Consider the following 23,069-nt stretch of genomic DNA (forward strand, 5'->3'; position numbering starts at 1 on the left):
ATATCGATACGAATATCGTTGCACCCCTAATATATATATATATAGTGTGTGTGTTTTTCTTAAATGGCATTTTCTCATAATTCAAAACATGTTTCTTGTGTTTTATTTGGAATCAAGATGACTGCAGCACTAGGGTCACTCTGTTCATTTAATTTTGTGACGTCCACTGAGGTTAACCATTTCCTTTGTTCCTTGCTTTCTGGAGAAAAGTGCTAGTGTATTTTCATGTCGAGGTATGCTGTGTTTACTTTTATCGCTGCTCCTCAGCGAGCCAATCCAACCTGATGTTTGTTTATAAGGAATTCAGGCTTCACTAAGAACTTTCATTCACCACTTGAAAGCACTTGAGTTGCTACTAATTTACCTTGAGGGATTTCAAAATTATCTGTCTGCACTGTCAAAATCTTTTTTGTGGTGGCAGCTTATCATCATCAAAGATTCTCTTTGGATTTAATGAAAAGCCTGTTAGATGGGCAAATGTTATATTCTGTTTACTTGAATACTGGATGCAGAAAGACATTTTGAAATGTGTTAACATGTTTTTGGTCATCAAAACGACATTGGTTTGCTTTTTGTTTTTGCTTCGAGTGCTGGAGTTGTCATTGTTGCTAGGGAAGTTGCTTTTAAGTCTACTATTACAGAGTTCAGAAGAAAATCCATGCACTCGAAGAGAGAAGGAGTGGAATGGTATTGAAAGTGATCTTGTATTTCCCTTGGTCATCAGACTACTCTTTCTTTACCAAGGATATGTCGCTCTGTGTTGCTTTGTTTTGAACAGGAAACTTTACACATTGAACAGCTCAGGAATATCCAGCAACTAGCACTTACCAAGCTCCCTGACAAATTGCGATCCGGCAAACTTCACGTCACACTTGGGTCAGGGGCAAAGTTAGGCGTGGGAGGTTTGTATAGTTAAGGGTTGGGTTTTTTTTGTATTTTCTCCATAGTTAAAAGGTGAACACTTCACCCGGTAATGTCTGTATAAATATATAAAACTGTTATTTTATCCAAAGTTATCCCAAGTTCAGATTTCTCTTCTTGGGGGATGGTTTTGAATGTAATGCTTTGCTGAGACGTATGTCAAAAAAGGAACTTGATCCTCCAACGTGTGACATTGTGCAAACACTCTAGTAGTTCTACCCAAACAAGTTTGCAGCATATGCATATGAAAATATTGCAACTGTGTCACCGGGGTGTTAGCATTTTGTTTCATCTGGACCACTTGATCCCTTGTCACACCGTTCCTGCTCCCTTCACACTGTTTATATATTCTTTGTCAAGTTAGGTAAACTCACTTTACTGAGATGTTCTCCTTTGTGGAACAACAGAGTAAAAAATTGCCACAATTACTTGAGTTAGATCTATGTTAACTCTTAATTCTTTATCTGAAAAACTGCATCAGCCAGTTGGAATTGAAGTCTCTCTTTCCATGTGTGCAAGAAGCTGAGTGGATAACCTATTGGCAGTGGAGGACAGTGCAGATCTCTCCTCACTCTAAATTGCAGTTAGGCATCCCTGCAGCCCCTCATGAAGACCATTGAGTCCCATCAAGATAATCCTTAATAAAGAACGGCTTCGCATTTAATCTTAGCTCTCTTCTCAAATTTCTTACTTGATATAGTTTTTGGCAAGTGGTGTTTTAGCGCTGATGTCAGTCGAACAGTATCAGTGCATCTTTTGTTAAGCTTCCATCTGGCAGATGTAGAGGCACTCTTAGTTTTTACAGTTCCACAAACGATTATTTTATTGCTCTAATCTGCAAGTTTTTTGAGTCCCCCTAACTGCGATAGTGTATCGTTGCTCTTTTTGATTCTGTGCAAAACTTCAGTTTTAAAACTCATAATATTGACAATTCAATTCGAAGTTTAATCTGCTATTTTCCGTAACATAATTTTCATTTATTGACCTTAAATTTAATACTCCGTGACATGAACATAGTAGTTTAGCAGTAAAACTGCTAGATTGATTGAAACTTCGATTCACAATATTCAGATGCAGGATGCATGCAAGAGTGTAAGAGGAAAATCTGAGTTTACTCAATGAGACATAAACAACTCTGGATAATTATACTGTACAATTTGAAAATAACTCACTTGCAAAATTACATCTCAATCTAATTTTACACAGCCACTTAAAACGGAGAGTCACTGAATGAATGTAGTATCTTAATTGGCATGTGTACCCATCTGCTATTAGAACTAGTTACTTGAGAGCCCCCTAGCATCTATTAGTCAATTTAGCTATTAAGAATCTGTTCAATGTGCAATATATTTCGTGATCTGATATTGCAATGTGATCCTGTGGATTTACCTGTGGGCTGAGGGTTTGGAAAGGCAGGCAGCGCTTGCATTTCAGGCACGTCCACATTATTACTGCACTGTGTTTAAATCAGGAGTAGTGCAGCCCGGATCTATTTCTGTCAGCTCCTCGTTGACTACTGCTACACAGAGGCCGGTTGGTGGCGACCTGCTTTCAGTATGGGCCTTGAACACTACAGCTGATCAGGTGCAAACTGATTAACTCATTTTCATTAATATTAAATAAATACTATCATAATCATATAGATTTGAACGTGCTCTTTCGGTGACATGTGTGACATTATTTAATTTCTTATCATCACCAACTGACTGGGAGTTAACAAGATCTTCAAGTAGCACACAAAAAGCCCAGCCACTAACACAGCACGCTATTCTTCTGGCAGTGGGTGTTCTTTTTCTCTCACCACCTCTTTACCATAGTAAATGTATGGTTTCCTCTTTCTTGGTAATCATTTGTCAGTACTGCAGTTGGTATTTAACCCACAGCTTTATTTTGTGGAAATTAAACATATTTTAAACGGTTCATTGATATCTCAGCCATTATTTACACAGACTTGATATTCTTGAAAAAAAAAATGTCATGACACATTGAAGCAAAATCTGTACACGCCTCATCACCAGCCTGAATAAATCACCAGTTCAAGCTCATCAGTAGCAGCGTGGCCTTGTGTTGCTGCTTTGCGCAGTTGAAATAATAACCTGGAGCAGACAGAAGGCAGTCATTACCTTGCACACAGATGCCGTGTGTATGTGTTGACGGAGGACTTCCACTAGAGTGCTGTGGAGATGAACAGAGCCGAGTTTCTTGGCCGCTTTTAAAACCTCTGGCTTCCCATCACCTTAGCTAATGACCTAGCCCCTTGTTTACTCTCTGAAGTCCTTCTGTGACAGAAAGAAATCCAGCAATGACCCAAGGCTCACAGGAGAAAGAAAAAAATGTGGTTTGTGGTGGAAAAAAAAGAGCGTAACAAAAACAACAGAGAAAGGGGGGAGAAGAAAAGTGTGAGCCCTGAGGGTGGACAGACAGGGCAGTGGAGAGATCAGCCTTTTCATTGTCTTAGTCTCCACTGATACAATCTGGAGAGGACTCTATTGCTTAAAGCTTTGAGTTAATGACATATGGGAAGCTGGTGTGAGGCACAACTCCCCCGTGCCTCCTCCAGACCCAAAGTCTTCCTGTGAGAGCACCGAGCAACTTTTCTGCTTTTTCAAACGGCAGCAGCCTCCCTCTCCTTCCCTCATTCACTGCCTTTTTTTTCCTCCCTCCCTCCCTCTCCCTTGCTCTCGCTCACTCTCTCTCTTTTTTTCCCTCTTCCTCAGACACTCACTAGTCACTGCCTGAAGCAGTAATCGGACAACTCTCTTTCTCAATGGGACTGAGTCTCCTGAGATACCGCGTGGGGCTCAATGGGTTCCAACGCCTAAAATGAAAAAGAAAAAAGTAGTTTTGTAGTTTACATTTATTGTGCTACAGGTTCTACGGACAGCTGAGACGTGTTTTAGAAAGTTTGCCACCCGCTCTGCTGGACTGAACGATCTTTCTCAAGAAGATTTTTTTTTAAGGAAGATAAAGAAGGGATAAACACACAGTGATTCAACCATAATTCTAGTGAGTATGACTTTAATTTCTGTGCGATAATTATTTGACATTCTGGTTTACTAACTGTCTTGACATGATCAGTATTTCTTGAGTCTTATAGTGTGTGTGAAAGTTTGTCTTATTTCATACATTTCTGTCAGTGTTTAAGCAAGCATATAATACTCAATTAAAGCATTAATGTCAGCAGAAAGAGTGACAATTATGACTGACATTATCTTTTAAAACAGCACCTATGACAACCCTTATTTTTGCAATTTAAGAAATGTAATACTTGAGTGCATCTTACAAAAATAATGGTAAACAAACTCAAAAGTAAGGCTTTAAATTTCACGCAGTAGCTGCAGTTTATTAATGATAAAGATAGATAGCAAAAGTATTTAATTATATTTTACGTTAGTAAATCCAGCTAATATAAAATTAAAAAATTACACAAAATCATACACTAAACTCTGTTTTTATACTACATACAGTCCGGCTGAGTTTTACAAGTTTCCAGTCAAATATGTCTGCAAAAATAATAATTTATTGATGTAAATTACCAGTGTAAAACAGATATAATTTTTTTATAGTCATTAAAAAAATCAAAGTTAATTTTTTGACCTTCGAGTAAAAATATATTTGAATTTTTTTTAGAAAGCCCAATGACTTTAGTGGCATTCAAAATAATACAAAGACCGTAAATACATCAAAATTCACATTTGAAATATGGGAGCCTCTTTTTTTTTTTCTTCCTTAACACACTACATTTTGTTGAAGTGTGGGAAAGATGCTGGACTGTCGTAGTTCCTTTTTTTTGTTACTGGCAGAACAAACAAAATGAGCACAGTCAAAGCAGTTGACATCTAATGCCATCTGCTGAAGCGAGGAATGTTGCAAGACCTGAGAGGCTCACAGCCTCTAAACACGACAACAGACCCCGCTTCTCGGCCGTGCTGCGTCTCTGCTCGCCAGTGTTTCACGTGTAGCGAAGATGACTCACCCACTGTAATCACTAGCCTCTCTAATTGAAGGATGTTCTGGTTTAATGTTCTGCGTATGATCACAGGCTTACATCTCAAGTCGAGGAATTATTGTATGGTGTGTGTGTGTGTGTGTGTGTCCGTGTGAAGCGCATTTCATCTTTCTGAAATTTTTTTTTCTTTTTCATCCTCTAATTCTTGCCATTTTCAAACGCCTGCCCTTTTTTGGAGTTTAGAAAAGGTGTGTGCTGATGAAAGAGAGGAAATAGAGAGGTTAGGATCGCCTAGTGAGCCTCCGCTCTATGTAGACAAACATGACAGTGTGTTTGACTGCCTGCTGCAGCCATTCATTCACACAATAACCGTATTTATCCAATTAACAGATAATGAGCAGGCTGATTTGGGGCTGTTTACACTGTGTATTTGCTTTACACAGAGAGAGATCAGGGTCTCTCTGCCTGGCTGCAGTGCTTCATGCATGTGTAGCAGCAGTGTTTATAAGCAGGAGTGGTCGGCGGTGATGGTGGCATTGTTTGCCCAAGGACTGATGCCTTCCGTATGGATGTGTCTAGCCGGCCAAGCTCTCATCCTCTTCTCTCAGAGAGGAGATTGAAAATGGTGAAAGACACAGACGGCTAATTGATCGAGCCTCACTCAACTGTTAGGGAGGAAGATGGAGGGGTGGAAGAGAGCTCGAGAGAAGGAAGAAGGTAATAGGAAAGCACCTATTAAGTAGCCCATGCTGGGCATTTAGTGGAAAGGGGTTGTTTACTAAATACTGTGGGGTGTTGTTTTGTTAACACACCCCTGTTTAGATCTGGAATATGTGGTTGAAAGAGCAGGAAATGAGTGCTCCGAGCCTTTTCTAAGCTTTCCTGATGATTGCTATTGCAGGTCCTCAACCACTAATACCCACTTTCGTGCCTTTTGTGTGTAAAGGGCAATATGTTTATGCCGAGTCAGAATAAAAAGCAAGGTGCTGAGAAAATGTATTTCATTTCAACTGCATTGCACAGAATTAATTTAATTTATTTATGTTTTTATAAAAAAGATATTGCTAAAGCTACTTTGCAACCTTTGGCGTTGTCAATTTGAAGTCTATTTAAAATGTGTATTGTTTCCTATTCTGTGCAAGTACTAATTTTTCTCAGTATAACAAATTGCTTTTTCAGGATTGAGAAAATTAGAACGACGAGTATTAAAGCTTCATAATCATTCCGATTTGTCCCTGGACTTTCTTTCACCTTTTTCTCGTAAAGCCTCTCTCATTCTGCAGCGGTCACGGTGGTAGGCAGGTTGTGATAAAATGTCCACCTTAAATCTTGTTTGATGGCCCCTCAAAGGCAAAGTGGCCTTCTGGAAATAATTTTGAGGGTTGAAGAGCACAGTATTAACAGATTTAATGTAGCCATTGAGCGAATTGCTGGAGCACAATGTCATATTGAACCAAATGAGAGCGACAAATTGCACATCAACAAACAGCACATCTGTTAATAATTGTGCTTTTAATTGTAGACAAGTACAAAATTTAAAATTGCATGTCAAGCACCATGCGCTTTCAATTGTCACTGCACGTCGCACACAGTGCTAAAATATAAAGAATACTCCTCCATTATATGTATGCATTAAAAAAAACAAAGTAATTTATTATATTTGAAGTAATAATAATTATCTTTACATTTGTTTTTTAATAAGATATATGGGCCATGATGAAGTCGTAATAAATAAAACAACAGAAATAGTTTTTCTTGTAAACAAAAAAAAAGGATATTAAAAATACAACAGTATTGAACTTCACTTGTCACTTCATTTTATCAGAAATGTGCAGTGCTTATGTAAAATTAATAACACTGACAGGGTGAAAAAGCACCAGTGTATTTAATGTTGCATTTGTTGGCAGTCGGCTATTTTTTTTTTGGCCTCGTATGGAGACACAAGTGAAGTGTAGCATTTTGTAAACTGTGCCTAATTCCACTCACATCTGTGTCCAATTGTTGTCCGCATCTACATTCTTTGCGAGTGGATTTATTTTTCCTGGGCCACCATGTGGATTCAGCTGACCAGCTTAAGTGGGGATTAGTTGTTTTAAAGTTAGATTTTGATTAAAGCATTGTTTTGCAAAAGTTGTAACACACAACACATGGCTTATATACTCTGTAAAATACAAAAGACTTTGTGCAGATTATAAGATAAATATGTATTAGAAATGACAAAGGGGCTATTGACTGAAAAATGCCACTTTTTACTTGTCTTGTGCATTTTTTAAATTTGCATTAACATCTTAAAATACTAAACAAATCACAATTTTTATGTCAGTGCGTATATGAAAATAAGCAACCCTTGCTTGTATAATAACAGGTATATGCAGCAAAGAAGAAGAAACAGTGTGTGCTTGGTCAGGCACCCTGCATGCTCAGATGATCTAGCTAAAAGCTTGGCTGTAGCTATATTTATCTTTGGAAATGCAGGTCTTGAAATAAGTAAAGCGTAGCAAAAAAAAAAGAAGCCTGCTAACGGCTCTGAATGAAGCATGTTGTGGCACTTCTTTTTTTTTCTTTCTTTTGATGACACTTCCAACGCTTCATCTAGTCAGGCTTTGTTCTTGTTAGCTTCAAAGACCTGGCAGTTCAGGTTGAAGTAAAGAAGCACATCAAAGATGCTAAATGCAGACCTTTTTTAAAGAAAAAACTAAATGTTTAGCGATGATGAAGAAAGGCATGTTTTTGCTTTTAAATCCAAGCCCCCTCCCTTCTCCTCTCCCATCTTCCCCGCTCTCCCTCACCCCCTTCACCTGGCTGGTTTCACCTGCTGGCAAAGGCTGACACACCACTATGGTAATGGCTTTATTGGCATGAACTGTTGAAGAGAGAAGCCAGCCACCACACACACCATACCACATCAGCCCACCACAACACTCTCGCTTCACAGCTTCCCCCAACTCTGTGATCTCTCTTAATGTTCTGTGGCAAAATGTGTTTCTCTTTCGTCTCCATTGCTTTTGCCTCTTCTTTCTGTTCTATAAATATAGATTTTACTCATGTTGTAATTTTTTTCATCCTTTTTGTGTATTTCAGTATTAAGAAATTATTGGAGGAAGAAATGCTGTTGTCTGTGCTTCTTGAAAGTAAAAGTGAGGTGTGAGAATGAAATATACCGGTTATTTTTGCTAAGATGGCTGTATCGTAAGCAGTGGGAGAGAAGGCAAATTGTAAAGCTGGAATGGTGTTCATGAAGGCTTTGCCTCGGTGTGAAGAGCAAAGCCTGTTGGGAAAAAAAAGAAAAAAAACCTTAGACCATGGAGCTCAGGTTACCCTGGCTCATGTAAACAGTCAGCCATTAAAAAATCATGGCAGGATTTTTGAAAAAAGACTTTATACATCTTTCGCTCCATCTCTCTCTCTCTTTTTTTTTTTTTACCTGACCATATGAATACCTTTGACCTTTTTTGGACCCTGTATTCCCATGGTGGGCTGGAGTCAGGTCTAATATAGTGTTATAGCCATGCAAGTATATGGCTCTGCTTGATGTTTGCAGAGAGACAAGCAGAGTGGGAGTGGACAGCAAAATGTAACTGTCAGCTAAAGGAGAGTAATAGAGGCATTCGTAGCGTCATAGGAAACATATGTGGCTCCATATGCTCTCCATGTTCTCCTTTCCAGTCTCTTTCATTGTCTGAGATGCACCACTGATCTGAGGGCCTCTAAAGTGCCCTGTGTGTGTGTGTGTGTGTGTGTGTGTGTGTGTGTGTGTGTGTGTGTGTGTGTGTCTACGCCACTCATCTGGGGGCCTCTGTAGTGCCCTGTGCATGAGCGTGTGTGTGTGTGTGTGTGTGTGTGTGTGTACACTTGCAGACATACAGAAATGAGTTATGTGTCTTTGTGTGCTAAAAAAAAAAAGACATAAGCATGAACCTTTGTGTTACCGCAAAGAAAGTGTGTGTGTATTTCTCCCGTTCTTTATTTCATGGCCATTGTGAGTCGGCTGTGAAGTTGTGCATTTTTCTATTGTGCCCCAGGCACAGGCAGGCCTAGGGAAGACAGCCCTGATGGTCATTAGGACCTGTCAGTATGCCTAGAGGAGGAGTGCTGATAAATTTCAGATAGTGTCAATTGCAGATGAAAGATCTGCTGAAGATGCTAGGGGTGTCACGCTTGACTTGCCACTGCTCAACAAGTCCCATCTTCCTTCCAGCAGCAGCAAGCAGGAAAGTAGGCAGGCTCTCCCACCCTTTACTGGCCCTCAGCCCCCTTCTATCCACAACCCCTCACCCCTTTGCCTACCTACACTCCCTCACCCCCCTCCACCCCACCCCTTCCTGCTTACCTTGGCTAAGCCGCTTTGCATGTTGATTGGGGGAGGGCTAATCCAGTTTGCAGCTGTCGTAGACCAATGATGAATCACCTTTCCGTCATTTGGCCATGCTCCCCTTGCTCAGGGAGGAGGGAGGACCTGGAGGAGGAAACAACAGTGGAGCGGGGCTGCGGCTCAGAGCGAGACAATGTGAGCCTCTGTTCCCCAGCTAGCCCTCTCTTCCCATTCTGCTCCAGAATAACAATAATGTTTTCTCAGACAAGCCTTTTTGTGTCATGGATGGCTCCGGACTGTGACATCGAGCTGCAATAACAAGGAGTGACATTGTTTCTGCTGGGGCAGGTGGAGGCAGAATAAAGAAAGGGAGTGTGGTTTGAGAGGACTCAAAGCCATCTAGGTCCAGGTAAGAGCACAGTTGTGCCAGTGCCAGGAGCATCAGAGACATGTAGCTCTCTGTGTGGCATCAGAGATTGCTTTAGAAATTCTGCTAAAGAACTGTCGGCATTTCTCGGCTTGACTGATTAAAGATGGGAGGCTTTTTAGCCGTCAGTTAATGACAAAAAAGTTTGGCAAAAGGAAAAGAAAACAGGATTAAGCCGTGTGTGCAAGAAATCGGGTCAGTTTATTCTGGATCATCCTTAAGAGTATGCTTAGCGGGTGTGATATTTTTAGGGGAGGAGTAAATTAATATACCTTTGGGAAAAAGGCAATGCAGCTTCCATTACTGGAGCACGCGTGAAGAAGACTGACTTGGACTTTTGTGTTGCTGTTTTTTGATAATTATAATTACCTTTTTGGTGTGTACTGTCTTGCCTAAATGTATATATATATTTCCCATAAATAATTGATTTGGATTTAAACCCCAAGAAATGACTACATCTGCCAAAATCTACTGGAAAGTATTACAACATAATATCATTGCAATGTTATTTTAAACCCAGTGAATGCATATCATAATTTAATGTTTTTATCTCATAATTCTGTTTCTTGGTGGCATCTGATATCACTCAGACTACTCAGAGTTGCTTGAGCATTTATCTTTGTGGCCTTTTGTAAAGGCCGATGTTTGTCGATAGCAGAGATACCCCAAACCCTGCAATATAATTAAAAATGACAGTACAATGTACAAAACATTTTATCCTAATTTCATTAACTCACTGTTGCAATGGGAGCAGCGGCAGAAACAAATGGGGTGTAGAGTTTGTGGCCATACTTTTTCAAATCACTCGTGCCTTCTTTTAGCTCCATTGTCTGTGCTCAATCAGATCCTTTGAGCGCACAAATGAGAAGAGAGAATAAGGTTTTCAGTGCCGTGGTCTTTTGTATAAACACAGAAACAATTAAGGAGCTTGCCAGAGCAAACACATGCCTCATGAGCTTCTCATCTGCCCATCACTGAGGCATAGACTCTTATAATCAAGCAGAGTGCTGCGTTTTTAACAGGCATGCTGAGCGTTGCTTCCAACCAGCAAACATCTGTTAACAGTCTTCATTATCGCACAAAACGATATATACTTAAGGCCATTTTTGTTTCAAGAAGCATCAGACTAAATTAAGAGTAAACATTTTGCGTTCACATTACGTTAAATTGTGACTGCCAGTGAGAAATCTCAAACTGTGCTGTCAAAATGCTTAACAGTCATTTTATCACTCTGTTCCACACAGGTTTTTTTTGTGTGTGTAACATTTTGTCTTGTGTACTTCTTTCATTTTAATCTGATAATTGTTTTATTTCTGGGCATTTAGCACAGCCTAAAAATTGCTTTATTTAAAGTAGTAAAGTAGAAAAATATCACATGCGAGATAGAAATTAGTAAACTTGCATTAAATTGTGTATTTTTCTACTGTAAGTGCAGTGGAATACACTGTGCTTTTTACTCTCTCATGTTCACCATTTTATACCGTGCACGCTGTGTACGCAGAATTCTGCATGAGAGCTCTGCGCCTTCCCTGAAACCAGACTATCTAATTTGATTTGATGTGTGCCTACGTGTGTGTGTGTGTGTGTGTGTGTGTGTGTGTGTGTGTGTGTGTGTGTGTGTCGTCAGGTCTATGGAAATGCAGGATCTAGCCAGTCCGCACAGCCGAGTAAGTGGAAGCAGTGAATCTCCTAATGGTCCCAACCTTGACAACTCACACATCGGTAACAATTCCATGACACCCAATGGCACTGAAGGTATGTGTGCAGTGCTGTTGTGCGTACATTTACCTTTCTCTCTTTTAATGCTTGCTAAAGTTCCTAAAATAACAGAAAATTCTGACAGTAAACCTAAAAGGATTTTATCACAGTATCGATGCTTTACAGCAATAAAGCCAGCGTGAGTGTTGAACTGATATTTAGACGTTTTTTAGGATATATTATCAACACTTTTACTGTAATATAGTATTAACGAGATACTAAAATGGGGCGTGGATTCATTTGACATTTGCTGGTTCTCAGCCTTAACACAGTTCAGTACCTCTGTTGGTCGTTTTCTCGTGACTATTAGCTGTTTATTTAAGCACCCATGTAATTATTCAAAGCCCACAAATGGAAATGATGGCACTTTGCATTTGGTTTCTACTCTACATTGTTATAGTCACTCAGGCGATTCACCTGTGCTTCAAATCTGAGCCTTTGTTTAGTGAAGCAGTCGTCCCCAAATCATAAAACATCAATTTATTAAAAGAACCACATTGTCAGATAAGCTTTAGAAGTATTTTTTTAATTTATTATTTTTGTTTGTTTGTTCATGACACACAGGACCCGTAGTCATGATGTAGACTGTCATGTGTTCCTTTGCCATTCTGTCTTTCCCATAGGTGATAACATCACAATGCTTACCACTGCAGACTGGTTGTTAGGTTCAAACTCACAGTCCGCTGCAGGTTTGTCTACTGTTGGTGCCAATGAAAGGACAATACTTGGTGTTTTGTTTTTGTTTGTTTGTTTGTTTGTTTCAACTCAACTGAAAGCACTCATTGTAATTTTGAACCATCTACTTGACTCATGAAGAAATTTGTATTCTTTAAAATCTCCCCTTAAAATTATATTACTATTTACCAGCTGCAACATTATAAAATCGCCTCAACTATTGTGCCTTTCATTCAGAAACTCTGGTACTTGTTGTTATTTTTTGTGGCATTCTGTTTCAAGCATGGTTTGACACAGACTTGACTTGAGTTCATTGTTAGTGATTGGTCGTACTGTGAACTTGCATATAAGCATTATAATTCTTAATTTTTTAATTTGGTTGTTCCATGCTGATTTCCTGAATACAGTGGTTATTGTGTGCTCTGTGACCTGAATGCTAGTTTATGCATGCATTTACCACTATTTTTCATCAGTGTGCTGTTGAAAAGAACTACCCTTTGTCAGCATATGTTCCTGCACTGAGCAAGCATAGTGGAAACATGTAAAACATGACAGCAAATGGCTTCTTCAACCATGAGGGATTCCACTGAGCATGACTCCTTTGCCCACATTGTCAATCTGTTTTTCCAAAAAAGGAAGAAAACAATCCTTCAGCCCGCCTGAAGTGAAATGGATAGATTTCAAAGAATCCTGAGCTGTCAGATAGCTGTGAAATTGTCTTTGCAAATCTATTGCTGAGCTGTATAATAGCATCAAGGTCAAACAGCGTTCCCCACCCTCTTAAAAAGATTTTATACACCATATATTTCCTTGACATTTCAGTCGTACTTGCGTATCGCTTTTTATCAGCGACTTTAACGCACATCTACTGCACTTATTTTCATTCATCCCACATCTAAGTACTGATATGTCAGGAGGTTATTTTCTTTAAAATAATAATAGAAAGCTTTAGTATTTTACATTTACTAGAATCCACTCTCATATGAAAGTTTAATTCATGGTTCTTTTTTAAGTAGATAAAAACTTTCCTATTGCGGTTTTGATCTTTTCTATTTTGTCACTCTGAAAGATAAATAACAAGAGATCAAAAGAAAATCTAGCTACCAAAAATAATTAGACAATTCAGTAATACATGTACTTAAGACTACTGCAAATGTATTGTGCATTTAAATTAGCCGACCTTATTTTACATGCAATACACTTATTAAATGTTATTTTTTTCCAAAAAAGTATTTTCTGTTTGTGAAAATGTGGAAGCCTAATGTAGTGAGACAAGATTTTCCTTTTTTCCTGACATTGATGTGGTGCTCTCGCTGAGAATGTGTCTTCTTTGTTTGCAGTTAAAACAGAACCAATGAGCAGCACCGAAATCGCCACCTCAGTAGCAGACACCTCTCTAGATAGCTTCTCAGGATCAGGTGAGACGTTTTGGTGTGTGTGTGTGTGTGTGTGTGTGTGTGTGTGTGTGTGTGTGTGTGTGTGTGTGTGAATGTGTGAATGTGTGTGAATGTGTGTCCGACTGCCTCTCTCTCATACACACAGCAGATGAGCATAGAGATGACTGACTGATAAGCCGGTACCCGGGAAATGTCCCTCCAGCTAAAACTGCATTACAATGTGTGTTTTTGTGTGGTAGTGTGTTTAAGAACAAGGGGATCTACTTCAACTGTCAGCATATATATATGCTGTGCTTGCTTGCACCTGTGTGTGTGTCCTGACTCCACTGGTTCCCATGTCAGTGAGGACTGAATTATGACCTGTAATGCACTGAGCTTGTCTGTCCGGTGGAGTGACGCGCTATCCCAGTGGCCCTCGATCTCCACGGGCTGTTACCCAATCAGCCTATCAGAGCCAGGCTTTTCACACCTTCCTTTCAGCAAGGAAATATCTCACTCACACACACACACACACACACACACTCTAACATAAACACATTGTTAAATAAAACAAAGGCCGCAGGGTATGATAAGCATTGTTGGAACTATCATAGGAATTATAACTATTTAAAATTTGGGGGGTTTATTTTTCCACCATCTGCAGTAAATCTTCACTGTAAACATTTGTTAATAGCACTACATGCAGCTGTACATGGTATTAACCTGCTGCTAATTTGCCTTTATTTCCTAAGCCGTTTAACTAAATGCTTGATACTATACGCTCGGAGGACATAAATCACGGCATGACTTTTGTCTCTGACAGTATTAATGAAATTTAGTAATCTTATACCCCATATCCTCCGTGGGGGAAACCCAAAGCGCTCTTCAGAAGAGCAAGTTTTGTCCAGTGGCAGGTGCTACTGATGTGGGAAAAGTGTTCAATATTAATAACGTGTGTGAGGGGTTTGGGCTTACAGTTACATACAGTTAGCGCCCCCCGCAACCAAATCCCTTATTTTACATGTCACGACCGATTAGACAGATGTTTTAAAACTGCGTCTCCGGTACAGTTAAATGCCGAGACTGAGATTGTTGCTTCCCCGAATTGTTGTGGTTTTAAACTAACTGTGAATAATTTTGTCAAGCTTAACAGGTTTTAATTTATACAGCTATCTCTTGCATTTTATTAGCTTATTTTGATTTCAATCAGTATGACTAATATTGTTTGCGTTTTTTTAACATTTAAAGTTTAAATTTGCAAAACAGCATTCAAGGTAGCTCTTCCACTTTGACTTTTTAAAGATTTTCTTTCTATTCAGAATTATTTACCAGAGTCCTATAAGTAAATTTATATTTTTTGTTAACGTACACGTGCTCTGTGGGTTGACATGGGTGCACATGCACACACGCATCAGCAACAGTAACCGGGAAGATTTTCTACAAATAATCAAATTATAGATATTAAACCTACTTTGTGACTGTTGTTATTTGACAAGCTGGAAAAATGAACCCTGTGCTGTGAATGTGTCAGAATGCAAAGTACATTTTGAGTTGTTTGACTTAAAACCGCACTAGCTAGTTTAATTCTCAGTTTAATCTGAGCTTGCTAGCAGCTTTGTGTTAAAGTTGCCTGTCTTATCTAAAGTAGGGTTTTGTGTTGATCAAAAGGCATATTTAAAAATCAGCATCTCTGTGATTTACCATGAATAGCAGTCTGATGCTTAAAAAATGTTTCTGTCTCAGTTTATTTCTCAACTTTGCACCTATCTACCTATCACCTACTCTCACCTTCACAGTTTGACTGAAGATAGGGTTGATCTGTGAGGCGGCTTTGGGAGAAACCCTCTAACACTATATAGGAAAATGGAGTGAGACAGCTGATATTGCACAATTTTACATACCCCACAACTATAATTAGTGTAGTAATTTTAGAACTAATGTTACAAGTGAAGGCATATTATAGTTATTCTGATGAAGGCGGGGAATTGTACAAATATGTACAAAACTGAAGATGGATGGAGTGAGTTTGAGCGTCCCCTGATTATTGCACAGAGAGCCAGAGCCTCATACAGCATGACTGACAAAGGCAATCTAGAGTTAAATAATTTTTTCTGCACTCAAAATAAAAAAAATCTTGTAGAGTTATTTGTATTTCAACCTTAAGAGCACCGGTGAAGCATATACTCATCAGTGATGAAACGAGTAGCACTCATTAGCTCCAATCAGTGACGTCACTTCAGATATGGCTGTGGCTAGAAAGACCCAAAGCATCTTAAGCCACAAGCCGAGACTGATTCAGGCCGTCGTGTGTGTGTGCTTACACCAGTGTTTGTCACAGCGGCTCAGAAGTATCTCAGAGATACGTGGGTCAGCAGGAGGACCTGATGTTTTTACCTGATTATTTTGCTTCATTATAACTCTCCGGTTTTCAACCTTAAATAAGGTTACCAAAATAAATAGAGTAATGCAATGTAATTACTGTTTCCTTGGAATCCAGAAGTTCTGTTGGCAAAAGATAATATTTACCTTATTTCTTAATGTTTAAATATGTGCTTGCCTCTTTTCTTTTTAACTCTCCTCAGCTATTGGAACCAGTGGCTTCAGCCCAAGACAAACGCACCAGTTCTCTCCACAGATTTACCCTTCCAAGTAAGGTTTCTTTTATTTTTCTGTAAAAAAATAAGCAGCATCCAACTTCATTTCGTTCTTTAATTAGATCCTTCTGCTAGATGGGGGTTTTCTGACTGGCTTTGTTTGCATGGGTGTCTGTAGCCAGCGCACTCTGAAATCTGTTGTAATTATTATCTTGCAAAAATTTCCTTTGCCATTTATTGTTCTTTCACTATGTATATGAGCTTTGCTATGCTGTCTATCTTACAGCTTGGCTGGCTGTTTAGAACGAAGTAGCTAAATCACAAGGAATTTCTCAGTTAGCAAAGTTTGTGTTATGGTTTTGGGGGTAAAACACGGGCCTCACTTTTCCTGCCTTCCTTTTCTCACTCTAGTTTCTTGTTTCTTTTCTCAAATAGCAGAACATATCCGCATATTCTTCCTACCCCTTCATCCCAAAATATGGCTGCGTATGGACAGGCGCAGTACACCACAGGAATGCAGCAGGCCGCAGCTTATGCTAGCTACCCCCAGCCTGGCCAGCCCTATGGCATACCAGCTTATGGTAAGATTAACACAAATGATTGCCTCCTCTTGCTGGAGAGAGTCTGTTAATAATGAGTTCTTGAAATTATATTAACCCAAAGTCTTGAAAATGCACAACTAATTTTTTTTTCTTCATGAAGTTTAGGAAAAGTACCTTGCTCATGTTCCCAGAATTCCTCCTGTACACCAAAACCAACAGAGATGCTGAGTTGTTGTTTAGTGCCTGCATATTCTCTTGCAGTGCAGTAGAAGAAAATTTGCTTATGAAGCTGTTCAGATAGATCAGAAAGATTACTGATATAAATCTGAAAACAAGAACTGGTTTCCTCTGGCATCGCAAGAGAAGCATAGAGTACATCGCTTACTGTAGACTTTATTTGTCCTAAGTCTTTGGAGTGTTTTGACCCCACAAGACTCTCCAATATGTGGAGGAATTTACACTGTTTATTTGAATAAAGTCCTGCAATCTGCCGTCGCATAGAGACTACATTGTGACTGACTCAGCCAAAACAGTGGTCAGGGTAGCTCACAAACAAGGGCAGAATGTTTTGTAACTTGTGCATCTTTTCATGTGACCTTTGCTAAATGATAATAACAGTTATTAATAAAATCATAAAATAAAACAAGCCTAATCCAAACATGCGTTTTGGTTTTCGAGCAAAGTAGTGTGCTGTTGTGCAGAGTGATGGAACTCAGCGCAAGATAAAATTTCCAAACAACAAATGATGAAAATCAGTAACAGATAATCACCAGTCATCCACTGTGATTAGTGTGTTATGCTAACAGACAGAGGTGGTGTCCCTTTGCTGTCCAGTGTAATTTAAAACTGTGTTGACTGTTGTCTGTGCATCAAACCGATCTGGTGTCACTAACTGATTTAGGTCCATTGTGGGCAGGCATAAAGACGGAGGGGGGGTTGAGTCAGTCCCAATCCCCGGGACAGACAGGCTTCCTAAGCTACAGCTCTGGCTTCACAACACCACAGACAGGACAGGCCCCCTACAGCTACCAGATGCAGGGTGAGGACATCATTGTGAATTCTTTGCTTTTTCTCCCAATTTTTTCCAAAGTTTGAATTTGTGCGTTAGAAAACACACCACAAGATGAAATACATTTTACTTAAACCCAACAGCATATGAAATAGATGGCAAACTTTTTTCTTTTTTTTTTTGCTATTTCTGTAGTGGGTCTCTTTTTGGATGTAATGCACAAAATCCTGTCTTTATATTCAGCCCTTTGAAATAAGGTTTATTTTACTTTTTTTTTTTTTTTACATTAGAAGACTTATTCACAGCACAGCCCTCGCCCTCACCCTTGATAGTGGTTGCAACCCAGCGGTGTTTTGTGCAGCCACAACGGCTGCCTTCCTTTCCTCTCCTCTCTTAAAAGTATCAACACAGATGGAAAAATGGCAAGCACTTAGGAGGCAGCAGCCATGTCGCTCCCCAGCCTTTGTTTTTTCTCTCCCTGTGATCATATTTTCATTTGTTTAAGAACTGAGAACACAGAGATTTATGCCCTTGAAACCGATTAAGATGAGTTGTGCACCCTACACTCCCCCTTTTTGTGCTCTTTCTCTCCAGCCATACAGTTTAAATGTAGATCAGGCCTAATGCCCAGTGGAGTGTATCTGTTACACTCTTTCTGCTTCTCTCTGGTTCAGAAAGCCTCTGCACTGAGCAAGCTAGCTGCTAGTGCAGTCTTTGTATTCTCTCCTGTAATATCTAAAGTGTGACAGTTGAAATATCTCCACATGTTGCTGAAAAGCCCCCAGAACATCCCACAATAAATAACACCAGCTCAGCAGCAGATGTGGCAGGGGAAGCCTCTCTTCCACGCCTCTTAACCAAATACAGTTGGCCACATTCAGAGATTTTGGAGCACACTTCACACCTGAAAAAAGGAGAGGCAGAGAGAGAACGACAGGAACAAAAGTCAGAGCATGTGTGGCAGAGTGCACAAGCTGCTATCCTGCCCTTAGTGGTTTAACTCATGATGACAGTATTATGTTCCCATTCATCTTCTAAGTATTATGCTCTTACTCTGTCTTTCTTTTAACCTCCGTCTATCTCAGTCTCTCCCTCACTCTCTTCAGCTATCTCTGCCTATCTTTTCCCCCATGTTAGCGTTAAGTGCATTAGTAATTGACAGCCATGTAAGATGACAGATTGACCACTATTCTGGCCCTGGGTTCTCTAACTGTGGCTCTGGCCCTCCGCCACACCATCATCATTACTCTCTCCGGCCTATTGATCTGCCTGGGCAATGTGCCTCAGGCCTGGGTGTCCCAACCAAAGACTCCTTTTCCACATCTGATACTCCCCTTTCTTTCAGTGTCGCTGCCACCAGCCTGTAGCCAGCTGTCAAGGCAGAGGACGATTAGATTAATGTTTTTTGCTCTTTGCTTTCATCTCTGATGCGATCGAGCTTTGTGTGGTTGCTAAAGTCAAGGTACCAAATCATAAAGTGGACACTTGGGGCACTTTTTTTGTAGGGCATTTCAGGGAGTACCAAAAATGGCAAAAAATATTAGAGGAGCGTAAACAGACAGAGAAATTGTTTTTATGGTGGTGCTGAGCAGATGCTAATTAGGTGAATAATTGGGTTCCAGCATTCTGTCCCAATGGTAGTGCGAGCTGAAGAAGCTGAAGCCTTGGTTGCCTTTTAAAAGGAGAGCCCCATCTGGACTTGATAGGCTATTCCCAAGTGGGGCATACAAACTTCTGCTACAAATATTGTGCACTGATGATAGACATAGCCCATGGCAAGGGACTGATCAAGCAAAGCAAATGGACTTCCAATTGTGGAGCCAGAAGGCAGGAGGGAAGGAGGAGAGGAGGGAGGGATGATGTCTGGTCCTGAGTGAGTGAACTAACTGGAGCAGGACAGGGGGAGGGAGAGAAAACATGCCCCCCGGGGAACCACAAGGCCCTTTCTTTCTCTCCCTGCTATAACCAGCACCACCACTCCAAACAGCATGGGCTCATTCTCACCGGGCTAGCGGGGGTCCCCTCAGCTTTTATGTGGCTCCTTGTTCTCCACAGAGCAACCCTCAAACCTGCCAGCGAGAGCTTTTATGACTGTTTGAACTGTGCATTAGGCTAATTTGTTGTTCTTTGCGGCCTTTGCACCTTGTTTTTGTCTTATTGTTCAATTGAACCTTCGCAGTATTTTGAACTTTCTTCAGCGAACACAGGAAAGTTTTACGTATCTCCTTCCCCTTAAAATATTAAACAAGAAAAGAAAGAGCAACGCTGATAATTACCGGGATGTAAAACATGCTGGAGGTAAAAACTGCACATGCTGCACAAATAATTATTAAATTCTGGTAATTTAAAGGTATTTATTTTTATCTTTTAGCCACTGTGCTGCAAGTGTAGCTAACTGACAAGCAAAAACTCAATGTCTTCATGCTGCTTTGGATGCACTGCCATATCACCCCCGCACCCAAAAAAAAGACACACGCACAAAACACACACACACTCCCCTCCACTCACACAGAAAAACTTCCCTAATCATTCCCCCCTTTCTGAAAGCTGCTTCATGTTTGTCACGGTGTGGGAGGGCCCTCCTGATGGGGCCAATGACCATAGGATGAAAGGAACTCCCTCTGTTTGTGTCTGACAACAAAGGTGTAATTACGTCCTCATTTAGGAACAGTAAATCTATCTCCTGCCTCGTTTTCACTGAAGCTGTGGGATACTTTCTTGGCCTTGGTAGGATGACTACAGTTATAGGTAAAGAAATTGTTTAAAGAATATGGCGGCGCCCTTTTTGTGTCCCCTACGGCTATGTGGACAAACAAGCTGCTTTTGTACGGACAGAAATGAGGTACAAAGCCCACTGGTTTTTGGGCTCAATGTTTTTTAACAATTCATTTGGAATTAATAAATTAAAACTGAATCATCTGTCACTGAGAGTGAGAGAGAGTGACCAGAACTGACCAAAACCCTCGATTTTTAGTTTTGTTTATTTTAATGTGTGCATTACACTGTTGGCAGAATAATTTGCTTATACTAAACTCCACAAGTAATCATTTCTTAATTGCATTATTTTGGATAAGAATGAATTACACTTGAGTTGATGAGAAATCTGCACATAAAAGTCACATCAACACATCGTGGCCCCTACTCACAGCTTTTCCAATGAGTATTTTGCAATGAAACTTCTTTATAAACACGATTGTTGCTCATTTGCTCAAATGGGAATCCCCCTCACTACATCTTTATAATGGATAAACCAGTTTTACTTAGTTGACCAGTTCGCAGTCATTGTTTGTGATTAAATAAATATTTGAGTTCAGTTTAATGCCGTTAAGCCTTGGGCAATAAAATCTGGCAAATTCTCTTTCTTTCTTTTCCTTTTTTTAACAGTTAGAAGCAACATTTATTAATTAATATTAATTTGTGGATCGAAATATGCAAATGAAGACAGATTTTTATGTTAATTATTCAGTTCTTTAAATCGTCACAATAACTGTTATCTCAAGAATTAGGATCTGGTTTCTCTACCAGTGTATGACCCCTTTAAACTGTCCCTCCTGCTGTTCTCTGACTTGACATGACAGTACAGGTGGATGGCCACTGAGGAGAGATGTTGTGTCCCAACAGCTGCTGCTGTCCTACGCTACAAATCATAGCATGTATGATATTAGGGCATTAGATACTATTGACCCTTTTGAGTGATTTAATTACCCAGAAGAACCATAGTTTGAACAAGTGGAAAGGAGAAGCATACATATTCATCAGGGCTGGATTTCAGTAGCACACCATGCCAGAGCTGCTCACCCCAACTTCAACCCTCTTTTCATATACATCTCTGTCACTATACCCCCACCCCCCACCTCCTACTCATGTCCCATCCAGAGTGCATCCACCATTTCCACCCCCTTTACTCAACGCGCCACCCTTCGGTAACTCGCACACAACAGTCTCTTGTGTTCTTCGCATTGTGCGGGCTTGGAAGCAGGTTTTCCCCCCCACCTCTGCACTGTCATTCATCAGGCCTGATCCAATCACAGATAAGGGAGGAAGAGCAGAAAGATAAGGCCACTGTTTGGAGCTCTCCCTGAGGCCTCCCTCTGTTCACCTACTAAAATAGTTGTTTCAAGATGAATCTTTTTTCCCCCTCCTAACAATGCACCATTTTATTTACACTGCTGCAGATTTAATTTTGTCTTTTCATGTAACATAACTTAAAGTTCCAATGTTTTTCTCCTCATAGGTGGGACTTTCACAACAACGTCAGGATTGTACACAGGAAATAACTCCCTGACAAACTCAACTGGCTTCAACAGCACGCAACAGGTAGCTGATTTCTCCCTTATCTCCTTATTCCTCTAATCTGGTATCAATTTGCAGCTATCATTTTATACTTGAGGTTTGAACTGATCTTGGAAATCTTCATGAAACATGCGTACTCAATATGCTACATTTCACCCATGACACATTCAGACATAAATCATTCACAATGTCAAAAGCTTTGTACACAGGCTTATCTACCGTACCTCCTCCAACACATGTATATTATGCCACAGAGGAAAGGAGGAGGGTAAAAAGCAAGACAGATCGTTGTCCAGATGTAGGACAGAACAGAACATGTGTTTGCATTTATTTTTTGGAATCTGCACTGTAAAGTAGCAACACTGGTGCAGGGCATTTCTCAGATTACCCTGCCAAACCACCTAGTTATTTTCTTCAATTCTGCTACCTTTTGTCTTTCTGTCTGCCTCTGTGTTTTGATCTAAATCTTCCCTCTAACATCCCATTGAACTTATCATTCCATTTGACTCTTTTTTTTATGTATCCCTGCTCAGACATGCACTTCTTCTCTGAACATGTTGACTTTGTGTCTGAGTGAGCACCCTGGTAATACTTATGTAAAAGTCACGATGGCAGTATTATGACGCTGGTCCTAGTAAGGATAAAATGGTAAATGACCTGTATTTGTATAGCGCTTTACTAGTCCCTAATGACCCCAAAGTGCTTTACACATCCAGTCATCCACACATTCACACACTGGTGTGGCCACAGCCACCCTGGGGCGCACTGACAGAGGCGAGGCTGCCGGACACTGGCGCCACCGGGCCCTCTGACCACCACCAGTAGGCAACGGGTGAAGTGTCTTGCCCAAGGACACAACGAGCGGGACTGTCCGAGCCGGGGCTCGAACCGGCAACCTTCTGATTACAAGGCAAACTCCCAACTCTTGAGCCATCAAATATCTCCATTTGCATTTGCAGACAAGCAAATGAGCCATTGTCTGGAAAGCAGCTTAGAAATAAGTCCAGCCTTTTGCATGCTTGGAACTGGGCAGGCTTTTGGACAGAAACTTAAGAAAAGGGAATTTAAGAAAAGGATTCCCTAAAAGTCATGAACTAGCCATGGCGATGATAATGTTAAACGAGATGCAGTGAACTTAGGACAAATTCTTCAAAGAAATTTTGAACATGATGTCTCTTTTAACTCTGTCATCTCTATTACCACAGCACCATTT

General features: G+C 40.2%; 1 protein-coding gene across 9 annotated transcripts in view; it reads left to right on the forward strand.

Moving 5' to 3' along the window:
- eya1 (EYA transcriptional coactivator and phosphatase 1) overlaps window positions 1-23,069 on the forward strand; it is a 64,610-nt gene that overhangs the window by 21,023 nt on the left and 20,518 nt on the right. The window contains exons 1-8 of one of the 9 annotated variants that reach the window (XM_005722573.1): window positions 3,654-3,927; window positions 11,237-11,364; window positions 11,991-12,056; window positions 13,383-13,460; window positions 16,001-16,067; window positions 16,448-16,593; window positions 17,456-17,593; window positions 21,798-21,880. In XM_005722573.1, coding sequence (XP_005722630.1) covers window positions 11,241-11,364; window positions 11,991-12,056; window positions 13,383-13,460; window positions 16,001-16,067; window positions 16,448-16,593; window positions 17,456-17,593; window positions 21,798-21,880 — 702 coding nt within the window. In that variant the 5' untranslated portion in view covers window positions 3,654-3,927; window positions 11,237-11,240. Of the gene's footprint in view, window positions 1-3,653; window positions 3,928-9,281; window positions 9,592-11,236; window positions 11,365-11,990; window positions 12,057-13,382; window positions 13,461-16,000; window positions 16,068-16,447; window positions 16,594-17,455; window positions 17,594-21,797; window positions 21,881-23,069 lie in introns of those variants that run through there. The other 8 variants (XM_005722576.1, XM_005722575.1, XM_005722574.1 and 5 more) reach the window with 8 other exon arrangements.

The sequence above is a fragment of the Pundamilia nyererei genome, unplaced genomic scaffold, assembly GCF_000239375.1.
Source record: "Pundamilia nyererei isolate P.nyererei 1_Seehausen unplaced genomic scaffold, PunNye1.0 scaffold00007, whole genome shotgun sequence".
Lineage (NCBI taxonomy): Eukaryota > Metazoa > Chordata > Actinopteri > Cichliformes > Cichlidae > Pundamilia > Pundamilia nyererei.